This window comes from Clytia hemisphaerica, unplaced genomic scaffold (genome assembly GCF_902728285.1).
Source record: "Clytia hemisphaerica strain Z4C2 unplaced genomic scaffold, Clytia hemisphaerica genome assembly, whole genome shotgun sequence".
NCBI classification, from domain to species: Eukaryota; Metazoa; Cnidaria; class Hydrozoa; order Leptothecata; family Clytiidae; genus Clytia; species Clytia hemisphaerica.
The window spans coordinates 382,144-397,918 of record NW_027104370.1 but is presented as its reverse complement, the minus strand read 5'-3'; the positions used below and the strand labels follow the sequence as shown (position 1 = coordinate 397,918).

Sequence of the window (15,775 nt, the reverse complement as noted above, 5' to 3'; positions counted from 1 at the left end):
ACAGCATAAAATTTTTTTCTCAAAGCTCAATTCTCAAAACTCAGTTCTCAAAGTCTAGTCCAAAAATACCCGATAAGCGGATGGTTTAATGCATCAGTGTCGAATTTTGTTTCAAAAACAAAGATTTCAATTCTGAACAAAAAAGGCACATCATGTCTTTTATAGTGGAAAATAAGTTGATTCCTTCAAATTCTACTCCTAAATATTTTCAGAGTTTCTCTGCTTAAGAACCAGATAGACACCAGCCACCATATCTCTTCCACTAAACGTCTAAGCACCGTTGTATTCAACAAACATAAAGTAGACAACATTTTCTATTCAGTAATAAAAACGACGATATGTAAATGAAGTTGTTTATCTAAGTTTCATGCTAAGACTTGATTAAAAAATGAAGCCATCTTTGTGGTAGGTTTTTACATCTAAGTTCTAAGATTTTTTCTATTTATTCATTTATTTATGTATGGAGCCTCTGCTTTCAGACAATGACAAGCAAATAGCTGGCGCTTAGAGAATGCCCCCATTTTACATGCTTACTACAGTAGAGAGTGTCTGGGAAAAAATCCCGATAAAATTGGCTAAAAAAGTGAAACATATAATAATGAACATCTTTAAATTAAAAACTTTAATAAAAAACAATTTACTATACAAATTCATTATTTATAAGTTCTGGTTACTCTCGGGTAATTAATTTTTCAAAATAAATTTACACTCAGGACATTTTTATTCCAAACCCAAGCTCTGCTTTTTAATTTTTGAGAAACTTTTTTTGAAAGTTCCCTTTTTTGCCCTTTTTCTGCTCTATTAGCCTCTTTTTCAATATTTTTCCACCCGGGACTATTTTGGCTGACGAAGGGAAAATCCTATCCGATTAGTTTGAAAAGCCATGCAGTAAAAAATAATTAGGTGTAGCTTAGGTGTAACTTTTCATATCAGGACAGTGTCTACCTATTGTTATATTGTGCTGATACAAACAAAAAAATGTTTTTCTTTTCCTCTTTCTGACCAATCTTGCTCCACATCCGCGTCAATCCAGTGTGAAAAGCATACGGAAGTAAAACTCACTCATATCATGGATTTATCATAGAACTCTGGATACACAACGAGCTGGTTTTTCATCGATTTCTCATGTTCTAGCCTTGTCCGCAGTAATGACATTATTGTTCACCCTCATCCATTCACTAATAATTTTTCGTAAATCTTTTTGTTGCATTTTTCATCAAAACACAGCTATACAATTCCCAAATGAGACTTAAAGATCTCTCAAGAGAGTCAAATGCATCAAATTGATTGCTAATGATATGTCGTTATGACGTTTCAAGCTGTGAGAAAGATGCGACAAACATGCTATGTATAAGAAATTGAATGTTGACACCAGAAAATTTCAAACTTCCACCTCTCCAAAACCACCGTGCCACCGCGTGCCTCCAAAAGATTTTCATATCACTATGAAGCCAAGATACTCCATTCTAACATATGTCAATCCTAGCTCTTCCCAGGAAAAAATTGGAAAGATATTGCCAACCTTATTTTCAGCGTCATTCTAGGCTTTTTACTCAATTTTTCTTGTTTGATGAAGTTTTTTCACATTTAATTTCATAAATGTATTCGTTAAGCTTTCTTGCTTTCATTTTCAAATTTGCATCCGGTAAATATACAAAAACAAGAAGTTACAGGACTTTTTAGAAATGGGACAATTAATCATTTTTCAAAATCAGGGACCTTCGAGCCGCCATGATAGTTGTCCTTTGCGGACAAAGCTAGAACATCAATTGTTTTCTGAAACAATGGAAAGACAATAGTTCGCTCTCCACCGTTTTATTTGATGTTTATCCAGAGTTCTATGATAAATCCATGCTCATATCTGTTGCTCTTATTTAAAAACAAAACCTTTAAATTCTGAAAATGTCTTTGATTACATTGTCCAAAACTTTCCTAAACCAACTTGTCATTTTTAACAAAGCATAAAAAGAAGATGCGTAATAATACTCATGGAAGTTCTTGGAATACTTGGAAGCAGTTCAACGCTCGTGGCATCCAATCGTCTCGTCGAGACCAGTGCCATGTGTGCAATACTGTTCGTCTCAGCTCTCCTCAAGTTTGTGTAGCGTGAAACAAGGGACTGTTCGGGTACAGTTAACAAGTGAAATAATTCCATATTGTACGAGATAATTTTTGATAACTGGTTTATCGGTGATGACCCAAAAAATGCACATTTTGTGTTGAAAAAAAGCGCAGGACACTTTTGTAGCAAAGTGACGTCAGATTGCCGATATCGCTACAATGCAACAACACCTTTTCGTCAATTTATATTTTGTACATGTAAAGTACAAGATATATTGTACTCTTTTTAATCAATCAGACTACAGATTTTTTTTTTGATCGCCGATAAGCAATAATTATCCGTAATTTATTAATCTCGTAACAGATCATCATTCATTCTGCTCACACCACACTCTTGCTCTAAAGGTATCCCTTTAGAGCAATATCCCATTCGCCTTATCAGGCGAATGTGACGATCTGAACTGGTTGTCCAGCAAAAGCACTCGATACGTGCTTGTAAACGAAAGTGAAAGCGACTGGATTCCAATGTTTATGTTTATAGTTATCGCTTGATTTTGGTGCTTCATATTATCTCATTCTCCCAAATTTCCAAGAACAAAGTTTTTGACAACAACATTAGCAGCCTTTGAAGACCCAGAGGAGAAATATAACTCTTTATCGGCGATCCAAAAAATATCTGCAATCTGATTGGTTAAAAAGAGTACAATATATCTTGTATTTTACATGTACAAAATATAAATTGATGAAAAGATGTTGTTACATTGTAGCGGTAGCAGCAATCTAACCTCGATTTGCTACAAAAGTGCCCTGCGCTTTTTTCCAACACAAAAAGGTGCATTTTTTTGGGTCACCGATAAAGCAGTTATCAGACATTTTCTCGTACAATATGAAAATATTTCACTCGTTCCGGATTTTCCGTATATTTTGTACTCGCATATCCCATATTGTACTCGCAACTGTCCGATAACTATTACGTATCACTTGATTTTGGTGCTTCATATCATTTCATTCTCCCAAATTTTCAAAGACAAAGTTTTTGACAACAACATTAGCAGCCTTTGAAGAACCAGAGGAGAAATATAATTCTACATCGACATATGTTTCTGCATGACTGTGAATACGTTCAAACGATTGGACAAAATCTACATGCACGGTTAATTTATGATGGTTTGTTTTTATAAGATCTCTTTCAACCTTGATTGATAGGTGAACGAATTGATTTAGTTTTAAGGTCGCAACTTTACCAAGGCTTTTATTCGGCTGTCCATCAGTTGCTAATTTGAGCATGACATCTGGTGAACTCTTATGCAACATGAGTCCTAAAGAATAGAAGATTCAAAGTTTGAAATAGTTGTATATTCTGGCTTTAGCAGTTCACATTAAAATCTAATTTGGACTAAGATCTCCTCGAATATTAAACTAGGATGAAATAGAACAAAAAAGTGCTAGTGATGTGAAAAATATACACGTGTTTTTCAAATACAAAAAGAAAATCAAAGCAACAAGATTTAAGTAGGAGTGTTTTGCGGACCTCGTTCTTTCACCTTAATCTAAAACATTTAAAGGGTTGCAGAAACAGTAAAACGTCAAAATAGTCCCTCCGAGGGTCTTGATTTCCCCCTTTGGGTCCCATCAAGAAAAATTTTCGAAATTTGTCTTTCTAAGGATCGCCTCTCGCCTATTCTATCTCTCTAAAGGTAACTATTTTGCAAATATTTAGTCTCTCAAAGGGTCGTGGTTGCAGGAGGTTCATTCCCAAAGAACTCAACTTATTATCTGTCCAAAAAGGTTTTCTGTTAAAAGGTTTTCCTTGGGAGTTTCTAAACGTCGACCAGAAATGACGACCACGACCGGCGACCACGTCCGGCGACCAGATAAATTTGGGTTGTCAAGTTTTCCCCATTCTCCAACGTAGAGTGTTTCTCCATAGAAGTATAAAAAAACAGAAGAAGAATGCTATTGTAACCAAGCTCGCCCTACGATTAAAAAAGTTACGATGTATGCATGCTCATAATCTTACATATCGTGCATTTTTAATGAGCTCTTTTATCTATAGGTGAAATTTTATTGGCTCATTTAAGCTTTAGAAATTAGATGAGACGAGATTCATTGTTTCTGACATCAGTGTAAGAAAATATTTGGACTAAAAAAAGGCCTGTAAACTTGACAATCCTTCATCAAATGATAAGATTTTTCGATCAATGTTTTCTTTAAGGTGAACTCTATTGGTTGATACTTTCCTCCAAAATTCTCCAGCGACTTTATGTCTACAAATTGAGTCTGAAATCGTGTGTGCTTATAAAGAAATTTTCATTTTCTGGCTTGAGAAAATATCTTTTCAAAACAAAATTGAACGGATAACGAAATGGAACATAAACTTGTTTCGTGGACGAAGTTTTATCTAAATTTTCGTATATTAAAAGGTTAGAATCTTCAATACTGATAATTAGAATGTTCAGAGCAAACTTGAGTTCTACTAAAAATTCTTCTTTCATCGGGCGAGCTTAGAATTTCTTTTGATACATTTTATAAATCAATTGAATATATATCATATTGAAGAGTAAGCTCACCCCTGTCTCATCTATTTAAAGCTACGTGTCGAATACGTAAAACAGCCAGTTCGACGCTCTTGGAGCTTGATTATGGTTTCCATTTATATCCTTTTGTATTATCAGCATCAAAATAATTGGTGGCACATAATTTTTTGAAAATGGTTTAGAGAAGCTTTGTATTCATCATCAGATTGTTATTTCTGTCGAAATTAGTCATTTTGTCAGCATTAAGACAATAAAATAATTGATTAGATTCATATCTCTAAAACTGGCCTTTATAATGTTTTCCTCCTGATAAGTTCTATCTATTCATACTAAAGGCATCTCATTCAGCATAATCAAAGTAACAAAGCTTACAAACATCATACTTAATGACCCTGTATGCCGGCCATTCTGTAGCAATATTCAATCTTTCGAATATTTAGTTCAATCCAATCCTTAATGCCGATATTTAGTTCAATCCAATCCCCATATTTAGTTCAATCCCTATATTTCGTTCAATCCAATCCCAATATTTCATTCAATCCAATCCCTATATTTTATTCAATCCAATCCCGATATTTCATTCAATCCAATCCCGATATTTCATTCAATCTTTTTTTTCAATATTTTTTTTAATTCAATCTTTTTTCATTCAATCTTTTTTTTATTCAATCTTTTTTTTATTCAATCTTTTTTTTTATTCAATCTTTTTTTTTTATTCAATCTTTTTTTTTTTCAATCTTTATTTTTCATTCAATCTTCCTGGGTACGAGCGTAATTATTATCTCCCTAATGCAGTTTCCACATGGTTTGAAGTGATTTAAGACGTAAAAGTTTAGTCGGATCTGACTCAAGTATGTTAGGGATGTTAGGAGATCGCATCGTTCTCTAAGTCAGATAAATAATACTATTACTAATATTAATATTAATATATACTATGTCTTAATAATCTTAAAAGCTCGTCAACACGATGGCATTGATACAACAGCTCCTCCTCATCATTAGGAACATTCTGGAGTGATGTTAATACGCCTTGAATAAAAAAAAAGATTGAATAAAAAAAAGATTGAATAAAAAAAAAAGATTGAATGAAAAAAAGATTGAATAAAAAAAAAAAGATTGAATAAAAAAAAGATTGAATAAAAAAAAAGATTGAATGAAAAAAAAGATTGAATTAAAAAAAAGATTGAATGAAATATCGGGATTGGATTGAATAAAATATCGGGATTGGATTGAACGAAATATAGGGGTTGAATAAAATATTGGGATTGGATTGAACGAAATATAGGGATTGAACTAAATATGGGGATTGGATTGAACTAAATATTCGAAAGATTGAATATTGCTACAGAATGGCCGGCATACCCTGTCAATATTTTTGTCAAATAGTGTCACTTTGTCAAGAAAATGACTGCTTAATTCAAAGGTCACTTTTTTGTATTCTGAGGACTTGATTTAAACATTCTCTACGGTGGAGAGAGCAGATAAACTTGATAATCCAAATTTATCTGGTCGCCGGTCATGGTCGATGGTCGTGGTCGCCATTTCTGGTCGATGTTTAGAAACTCTCGTTTTCCTTACCCAACGGAAGAATTTTACTGCTAAGACACAGAATGGTTACATGTCACACGCGCCCCTTTTCTTTGTGCACCGGTGGAACATTTTTTTCCACAGTGGGGATAAAAATTTATCGAAATCTAAATAGGGATGATATTGTCCCAAGCTAACAAGAAGCTCAAAAGATTCACTGGGGATGGTTTTATAGTATAACCACTGACCTTTATATATCCCTGGACCAAGCTATATCCGCCATCTTTGATCGAAGTTTATTTTGAAAGTTGGTACCCACAAAGAAGTCATTGTAGTGTTTGAAACTTTGCCTAACGACAAACGGCACTACATCATTAGTTTACTAGCGAAACTAGATCTAGCGCTCTCTCCGCGGGTACCAATTAAAAAAAAACTCCGATCATAATATTTTGCTTGGCCGGCATTGAGTAACTTGGTCCAGGGATATATAAAGGTCAGTGAGTATATTTTTCTATTGAATTTCAAATTGAGATGAAATAAGAGTTAATTTCCTAACAGGGACGAAGGTTTGGCTAAACTGTCTACACGTTTTTTATAAGAACAAACTATATAAGAACATAAGGCTTCACCGAAATGTTAAGAACGAGTTAAGAACATTTTAAGGCTTTGGGGACTCCAAAACACCCGACTTCTTAGGAAAATGGCCAAAAATGCTCATAATTTGTCAAAATTAGAACATATTAAGAACATTTTTAGCCTTAAGACTCCAAAAGTTAAGAATATCCAAAGGTTTTAAAAATTTTTGGATGTTCTTATAGAAAAACGTGTAGTGGTGCTGAAGTCCTACCGAACTCTGCGACATCAGGGGACACAGGGTGGTCTTACCTGGATTATTCAATAGTGAGCCACTTTCTTTCTCAACCATACGCAATATGTTAGTACTCGTTGAAGTTCCAGTTGAAAGCACTTTTATGTCCATCTCTATTTTCCAGCTTTTTGTTTGTTTTGGGAATGATCCAAGCAATTTTCCATTCTCAGGTGTTATCTCTAAAATAATGGTGAAATTGTGTTCATTTAAAATTTTGTTTTTGTCTACCGGGTGGCCCATGAGGAAATTTGAGTACGTTTAGAAGCTGAAAAAGTGTCCTAAAGTACATAGAGTATTATTAAATTCGTAAACGAGCTCTTAAAGTTTAAGACACAAATTGTAAATTTCGTCGGGGAAAAGTGACGAATTTGAAATTTTGGTTGGGGGAAAGCGACGAAAATGCCTCTAGGTAACGAAATTTTACCCCGATAAGGTACATTCCCAATTTCAATAGATAGGGATTTTCAAATCCATTGGAGACTGGCAGTGTCTTATAGTATCTAAATATAGGCGTGTCACCGTGTGTATGAAAAAAGGGTTTCAAGTTTTTGAAAAATCAAGACCATGGATACTCTACACACCTGATGTAAAAGAAACTTTATCATCTGTTTTGGTGATTCCATTTGAAGAAGAACTTTCGGTATCTTCAGAAGAATCCGAACTGCATTGAAACTGTCAAAAAAATAAAGAATTTGATAATATCATAAATCTGTTCCGATACCCCGTTAGAAGTTTTTCCAAGAGCATGAGTACTTTTAGGTGCCAAATAAACAGGGAAGGGGCGACCTAATTGCCGGGGGGTTGGAGATTGTACTTCTGCAAACCCAAAAATAAGGTAAATATAGGCTAAAATCAGGCCTTTTGGAGCAAAATAAGGCGACTTCTTCTTGCTAACTGAAAATATTCTTAAAAGTTGATAAATGGGGAGGGGTCCTAATAAGGTCCGGGGGGTAGGAGAATTTTCGAAAAATTAACAAGCGGGGGGGGGGGGGGTATTTGGCACCTAAGAGTATGGATAAATTCTATTCTTTCAAAGCTAAAAATTCAAGTTGGGATGGTTTTGGAGTGCAATTCTTTAAATCGAATTTTCAATGTGGATGAAATCAAAGTCAATTTTCCTGTGGGGCTGATATTGCAGGGTATCTTTTCCTACGATGATAAAATTTTGGCAAACGGGGCCGGGTTTCACCAGGGTATCTAGAAACTTAATCTAGTTAGAATTGTCTTCATTTGAATCAAAGTCCATATAAAAAACCCCGGTCTGGAAGTCTATTATTTTCCTTCTACGATTAACTATGGTTTTAACTTACACTTGCCTTGAGAAACCAGTTTGTTTTGCTCACTTTTTTCATCATGTGTTTAAGTTTCGAACCAATCCCATGCGGAGTATTTGGTAACGTGATCAAAAACTGCGTCAATTGAGGAAGAAGAAGCTTCCACAATAGCAGTTACCAAATCAGGGTTTTTTAAAGGAAAGGGACTATGTTTGATTTGATAGGCATATAGTATAAAACCTTTAATTTCTGTTTGCACCGATATGAAAGAAATTGATATACCTTTGTCAGCTTGATGAATCCTTCGGCGTCTTCGGATTGTTGATTGATATCACGATCGTCAATTTCCACTAGTAATTGACATTCACCAGTTTCTGCCATATAATTGGCGTTCTTACATTCACTATGTAACTGACAACGATGTGAACAAATCAAAATTGAATCTGCTGTTAAAGTATCCAATACTGAATTTTGATCAACAAGAATTTTCATGTTGTCTGTGACGCCAAAATATTGCCCATCTTGTGAATAGACCATATAAAATGTCGAATAACTCAAAAAAATTATAAAAATCATACCAACAGAAAATGCTTTTTAGAATTTACTAAAAGTTTAATTTATATGATTTGTCCATGGTATAATTTCCCTTTAATTTTTAAATTTTTGATTTTGATACTAGTTATATTTCATATACTTGCAAGTTTCGCAATATAACAGTAATTTGATGTAGAGAAGAAAATATATTAACTTTTTACCAAGCGACTGCATGAATTCATGACTACATGTTTTTTTATAAGAACAAACTATATAAGAACATAAGGCTTCGCTGGACAAAATGCTAAGAACAAAAACTTAAAAAAAGTTAAGAAAATTCGAAGGCTTCAAGAATTTTGGATGTTCTTATAAAAAAAAAAGTGTATTAAAACAATGAGAATCATTTTTGTTTTTGACATCGCAACTCAGTACAATTTACTAATTTTGTATTAACTTTGTATTGTTTCATAAAGTGATGTTCAAGGTGTGACAAATGTGTAAAATTTATAAATTTCTCAGCCCATATTTTGATTTGATTTTGATAAACTTATCAAATATTATGTGTAAATATTTAACATTGAATTGATATCGAATTATATTTTATATTAATAAAGCAAAGCTCGTCCCCATGCCTGATCTCTTTTTATTGATGAGGGAGGAGTTTAGCCCTGAAGGCGTCGCTTTTATCAGGTGATTTTCTGATTAAGCCCCAGGATCTTTGGGTTATCCATGACCAACTGATAATTTAGACCAATAAAGGATAAACGCAAGTCCGAGAAAATCCATCAAGCCAAGATATTCAAAGCAAAAGATGAAATTTTGATTTAAAAACAGCTTATATTCAAATTGGTTCATTCTTCTTCACCCTATCATTTCCCTGGCTAGACGAACTCTCATATCTCATGCAACCTTTTGACAGAATGTTAGAACAAGTCTCAGGTGTTGCCTCTGTCTTCAACATGCTGCGACAACTATGTGCAGATGTAACAGCAAATGATATTGATTTCGTGAGAAGTGGAGACTTGCCTGGAGATGATTACCATTTATTGTCCAACCCGAATTCAATGCGTTCTGCTCTAATGGAAGTTTCTCATGCTTGTTACAATACACTCACAAAAGCTGAACCAAACATGGAGTACCACCGTGTTACCTGCCAAAAGGTAATGCAGTTATTAGTCTAGCACGCTAAAGGATTGAATTTGATAAAAGTTTGGTACGATAAGGAAAACAGAGCGAACGATATTATATCATAGTAGAAACTAAAATCATGCCGTAACATGTGTTATAAAAGTAACACTTATATATCAAGTACACTACTACCTATAAAACGGGTTTTCTGATAACAATCAGAGTCCATTACGGGTTCACTAACACGTACTCCAATATGTCCCATCATATAAAGAACCTCATAAATAAAATTAAAATTCTGTCATTGTGTAGTCTTTCCAGAATTCTCAGACCCTTACAAAGAGAAACCCTTTAGAATGTCTTAGTTGTATTTCCGGGGGGGGGGGTGTAGGGGTTCGAAATACGGTTTCCTCGTCAAAATTTTTGCTGAATCCCGGAATCCCGAAAATTGAAAAAATAATAACACCGTCCCACCGGCTTGTACAGGGCAAAAATGTACCTAAATACCGTCACCGTCTGATTTAAAAATACCGTTTTCCCGTCTCTTTTTTCGTCAAATCCCGTAATACCGTACTAAAAAAGGGCCAATCCCGTCACACCGTAAAAGTACAACCCCCCTTTCCCGCTTAAGCTCGAATTAAAAAGAGGGTATAATTTGCTCCTATGGATACCTAGGTAAAAATGGTGACTTTTTCTGGATAAAGGTATTTTAATTTTTAAGAAGGAATTTTATAGCAAATGTGGTTCTTGTGGGTAAGTTTTATTCCTTAAATAAACGATAGTGATAAAACATATTTCTTCTTTTTATCTTCAAAAATTTAGGTGCCAGGTTTAATGAAGATGGCATTAACGGTATTGTTAAGTCCCCAATCGTCACCAGAGGATGTCCAAGATTTCCTCCCAATCAAACTGAAAGCCATCAAAAAAGTTGCCGACGACACTCGTACCAAAAGCGATGAAGTTGGTAGAGAGTTTGAACATGTCATTAACGTGATTGAAGAGATTTTTCAGATAAGACAGATAAAGTCCAAAGAAAGAAATATGGTTGTTAGAATAATGGAATTATTAAAAAACCAAATAAAGCAATCATTGACCGAGCTTTTCATGTTTTTTATCAGCATGTCAAATCTGATCAATTCAACCATAAATAAAGTTAAATAAGTTTGTTGAAAAAACAGAAAAAGTTTCTCAATGGGAATCCATCAGCAATATGGCAAAGGAGAATGTCTACCAAACAGCTTTCCAATCTGCTAAATTCAACCATGTTGTCAAACATCTAGCCGGATATATCATGCCACTGTGCCTGAAGTTTGAATATCCGATTCTTAAAGGAGATGTAGATGATGAGCAATCAAGAGCTTTGAAGAGAAGTGAGATATCTATAGAATGCATGAAGGCTCAATATCAAATCAAGAGCTTCAACGATAAGCAGTACCATGCTTTTCTTTTTAACTATCAAAAGAAAACATCAGCAATCGATACAGAGATAAGGGCGATTGCACCTATTACAGAAGAGAAGAAGAAACAGATCCAAACAAATGCAGAAAAGATCGTGGTAGTAGGAGAAGAAGATGATTTTGGATTTTAAATTATATCTAACTGGGTTTGAAACATTTATGACTTTAACACGGATAAAAAAATTTAAATTATTTTGTTTATATAAATCTGCACAAAGTTATTTGTATGAAAAACTTCCATTTTTGTTTTTCGTTAATTGCTCTTGTACGTTAGTTACATACAATGTTTAATATCAAAAATAATAATTTTCAGACTTTTTCAATGAACTGTTAGTGTTGAAAGTCGTTCGTAATTTTTTCCTCTTTTTTTAGTTTTAGTCCCGCTATGGGTACGAGGATCAAAAGTCGGGTGGCACGTCCCCGTCATCTCGCAACCCTAGTACCCCCTCCCCGGGGTAAATTGTGGCGTTTTGCGAGGTGGGATTGCTTTACTCGAGGCGAGATTTTTTTTGACTACAAAAATCTCCAGGGGAGGACATTGGAGTGGTGTGAGCTCGTTTAAAGTCTGTCTCAATATAATCTGCTTTTGTAAATTTTTTGCATTTTTTGACTTTTTGGCTTATAATTTAAAATTCTCGCTGGAAAGACTCACTTTTGAATTTTCTTATACTTGACCAAGAAACACAATACAATTTCTACAAATTAGACCAAAAATGATGATTTCTATGATTTTTAGCTTGGCATTTAAAGAATTAATTAGTAATAGTAAAACCAAACTTGACCACAGCATGGCTTATCAGCAAGCATTACGTGATGGAATTCGGAGATACAAAAATATCATATATATGTAGATCTCTAAAAGATTTACATAATGGATTTAACAGGATTTAAAAGGATTTAGATGATGGTTTAAAATACCACAATTTATATAAAAAGTTACGAAAAAGGTATGGTCTTACCTCTTTAATTTCCAAATAAGGAAATGATATTGTTACATATAATCCCCTTCTCTTCTCTCTCATTAAAATCTTACGCCTTCTTTCTAGGTTTTGGAGTGATATCAGATTTAGAAGTTTTTTTTAATATGTGAAATAGGTATAAAGTAATTAAATTTATTTAAGCAGGGGGTAAAAAACTTCATTGAAGGAGCTTTTTAACAGTAAAAGGTATGTTTTTTATTGTTATGGTAGATTCAAGGGTTCGGATTCAGATTTAGGATTCGAAAAAAGCTTTGTAAGAAATGAAAAAAGATATTCAAACCAAAAGATCATAACGTTTGGCAAGTCTTGACAAAAACTGTTATCAAAATGAGGGTCGAGAAAATTCCCTTTTTAGGATTCGAATTACCAGCTTTTTGTACACTTTGACTAGTTCCCCATTTTTTAGTTCAAAACACTCAAATGACAAAGTTCATGATGTTGTTGATGTTTCTTCCGATTTTGAGCGGGCCGCCGCGGTTAAAAAATGTTCGCGCGCACCTATTGCTTTATCTATTTTATTGCGACTTGTATTGATTTTTACGTTTCAGTTCTTACAAAGTAAAGCAGGGACAGTGCACAATATGAGCATATTTATTTTTCTTATAAACATCTATTTAATAAGAATCAAATCAATAACTCTTGATAAACAGCCATATACCTTTCGGTAATTAGTTCTAATAAAGTAAGAAAGGGACAGTGCACAATATGAGCATGTTTATTAATTTCGCATAGCGAAAGTATTACGATCGTCATTCTGCGTGTCTATCGAGAAAATTTTTGGGGCGCAAATTATGGCGTGGGCGTTTGGCTGCGGGCGTACTACTGCCAATATTCGAAAGGTGGACTCACTCACAAAGATAAAAAGTGATAAAAAACAGGGCTTTTCAAAATGAATAAAATACGCTAGCGCAAGAAGTGTAACCAACCCTTTGTAATTCCTTTGTAAACATTCATCATGTGCACTTTTTAATGGCTGCTTGATTGCACCATCAGTCAGGAACAGTCGCCTTATTAGGAGACGCCTCCTGATTAGGAGACGTCTCCTGATTAGGAGACATGTAGGTCGCTTGGGGTCGCTTGATTAGGAGACCCGTCTCCTAATTAGGAGACATAAAACTTCGATCTCAATTTTAAGGGCTTTAGGCTTTTCCGCGCATTTTGAAACTAGTTTTAATGGAAAGAGCAGCCTCGAATTAGTAAAGTTTTAAAAAAATTATCAAAATTTCACGGTGCAATCGATCACAATCCTAATATAAAGCACTACAAGGAAGCCCGTCTTGATTTTTTTCATGTCCGCCATTTTTCTTTTTGAGACGCTTTTGTTCAGAAGACAGATTCTTACTTCTGATTGGTTCTTATGGATTATTAGAATTGTGATTGATTCCACCGGTGGATTTTTCTGAAAATCACCATATAGAATCAATTTTTTGTGCTCTTTCCATTGGGAGCAATCAGATCATGCGCAGTTTGCTCGTTCACGAGATAATTACACCCGTCTCCTAATCAGGAGACTGTTCCTGACTGACCATAGTCATTATATGTTTTTTTATAATGACTATGATTGCACAGTTCAGTTGCACATACTTTTGAAGCTACTTTTGAAACTTGGAAACTTGCTGCTGCTGTATAAATTTTTATCATGTTTTCTGGTCTTTTGTAGAGTGTTTACTACTAAGTATTTCATGTTTGTGTAGTTAGTGAATGCACCAATAAATTGATCATGGTCAGTAAGTAGTACAAAGAGAGTTAATTTTCCACAACAACAACATCATTATACCCTCCTCTTTCTTCTCTTCTTCACCAAAATTACAAAAACAGCACAGGTATCAGTGGCGTTGTGGCAGGGGGGGCCGGGGGGGGCCATGGCCCCCCCAGCGGAGCTTTTTTGAAGGGGCGCCGAAGAACAAGGGGCGCCAAAAGAGATTTTCTAAACGCCCCAATCTTAAAAATCATCAATCAATCAAGCCTTAAATTGCGCCCAGGACCAATTTTACTGAGATAATTTTAAAATACTTGCATTTTTTTCGCTCGCTTCGCTCGCAATAAAGTTAATTGGTAACTTCTTTGCAATCTAGGTATTTTACAAGTTTTTTTGTACAATATAGCATAATTATTAAATGAAAATCTAACTGCGCCCCAAGACTAATTTGCTGACAACAATATTGAAGTCATGAACCATCAGTTTTTCCGCTCGCTTCGCTCGCATTACATATTGTTTCTTTAAGTTTCTTTTCACTCTAGCAAGTGTCAAATTTGTATATTTTTATTTAGTGATTTAGGGTATCTTGACAGTCGATTTCTAAAAATTTTCCTGTTTTTCCCTTTTTCCATTCATCAAAGATATATCTACTCTTCTCCATTAAATATTTCCTTCCTCATTATGCCTAGGCAAATGAATTAGTAAAAGTTTAGAAACTGGTGGGTGAGGGCACCACTTTCGAAAATTAGGGGGGGGCGCCATTTTTAAAAAATTGCTGACTTTGGCCCCTCCAGAAAAATCTTCCCACAACGCCACTGACAGGTATGATCTATTTTCCTTTTTTCAACAGATAGTTATGTGTTAATAGTGAAAACAGTTGTGACAAACAGTCAGTTTTAGCAAGTATTTCTTAGAAATCATGTCAATTGAAATTCAGCAATCATTTTTGTATAATCGAAACGACCCTGTCCAGACACTGTCGTACATTGTACGGTGATTTACGATGGGTACGGAAGGGTGTACAGCAGATTTAAAATTAACCTATTTTCACTGCCGTTCAAAGGACATTTAGATCCAGCAGTCCAGCCCCACCGTACACCACCGCACAATGTACAGCGGTCCCTCGTTAATGATGATAGTTTTTTATCCGATGAAGTTTGATTGGTGTTCGATGAGTTTGGTTTGGTAAGTAAAAGTTCCAGGTTTTCCTCCCCGATGGGGATAGATATTGGCTCGCTCTTTAAGCTTTAGTGTGTGTGTCTGCTAATAAGCCGTTGGAATGTAAAAAGAATGGACGGCAAGGTAATAAATCAAACTAATCAAGCTTCAATCAAACTTCACCAATCTTGATACTGCTTGATACACCTTTTGCTAATTAGGAATTTCATTTTGAATCATGGTACCATTGTTTGTATAAGATTCCCATTTCCGCACTAAGATTCTTATTACTTTTCTGGAATCTTCCCCCTATATATTTTTCACGGGATAAACGGCAAGAGATTGGGGAGAGTTTGTTTAATGAGATGCAATTTAAAGCAGTTATAAAGGAGTCAAAGTTTAATCTCGAGGAGTATTATTTCTTTTGGCTAGTTGGCTAGTTTTTACCCTGTCATTTTCTAGTCCAGAAGCTGGAGCTCAACTATTCAACTGCTTTTTGCCTTTAAATGGGCTCTTCCAGAAAATGTCCGTACATGGGGGTGGACAGGGGTG

At 34.8% G+C, this 15,775-nt stretch overlaps 2 protein-coding genes across 3 annotated transcripts in view; one reads left to right on the top strand and one right to left on the bottom strand.

Annotated features, from left to right (window-relative positions):
- Nucleotides 1-15,775, top strand: part of LOC136818438 (uveal autoantigen with coiled-coil domains and ankyrin repeats protein-like) — a 221,249-nt gene that overhangs the window by 173,595 nt on the left and 31,879 nt on the right. The window lies entirely within an intron of this gene.
- Nucleotides 3,045-8,927, bottom strand: LOC136818449 (uncharacterized). Its single transcript, XM_067074791.1, has 4 exons — nucleotides 8,550-8,927; nucleotides 7,575-7,665; nucleotides 7,011-7,172; nucleotides 3,045-3,380 (listed from the first exon to the last, which is right to left on the bottom strand). Exons 1-4 carry the CDS (start codon nucleotides 8,841-8,843, stop codon nucleotides 3,067-3,069), a joined length of 861 nt encoding a protein of 286 aa, XP_066930892.1. The 5' UTR covers nucleotides 8,844-8,927; the 3' UTR covers nucleotides 3,045-3,066.

Bases quoted from the DNA above. Each gene is read 5' to 3' on its own strand.
- LOC136818449 (XM_067074791.1), bottom strand. From the start codon at position 8,843: ATGATTTTTATAATTTTTTTGAGTTATTCGACATTTTATATGGTCTAT. The intron at 7,173-7,574 runs GTGTGTAGAGTA...CCATTATTTTAG, and splicing joins TAAAGTTTCTTTTACATCAG to AGATAACACCTGAGAATGGA. The intron at 3,381-7,010 runs GTAAGACCACCC...TCTATTCTTTAG, and splicing joins CTCACTATTGAATAATCCAG to GACTCATGTTGCATAAGAGT.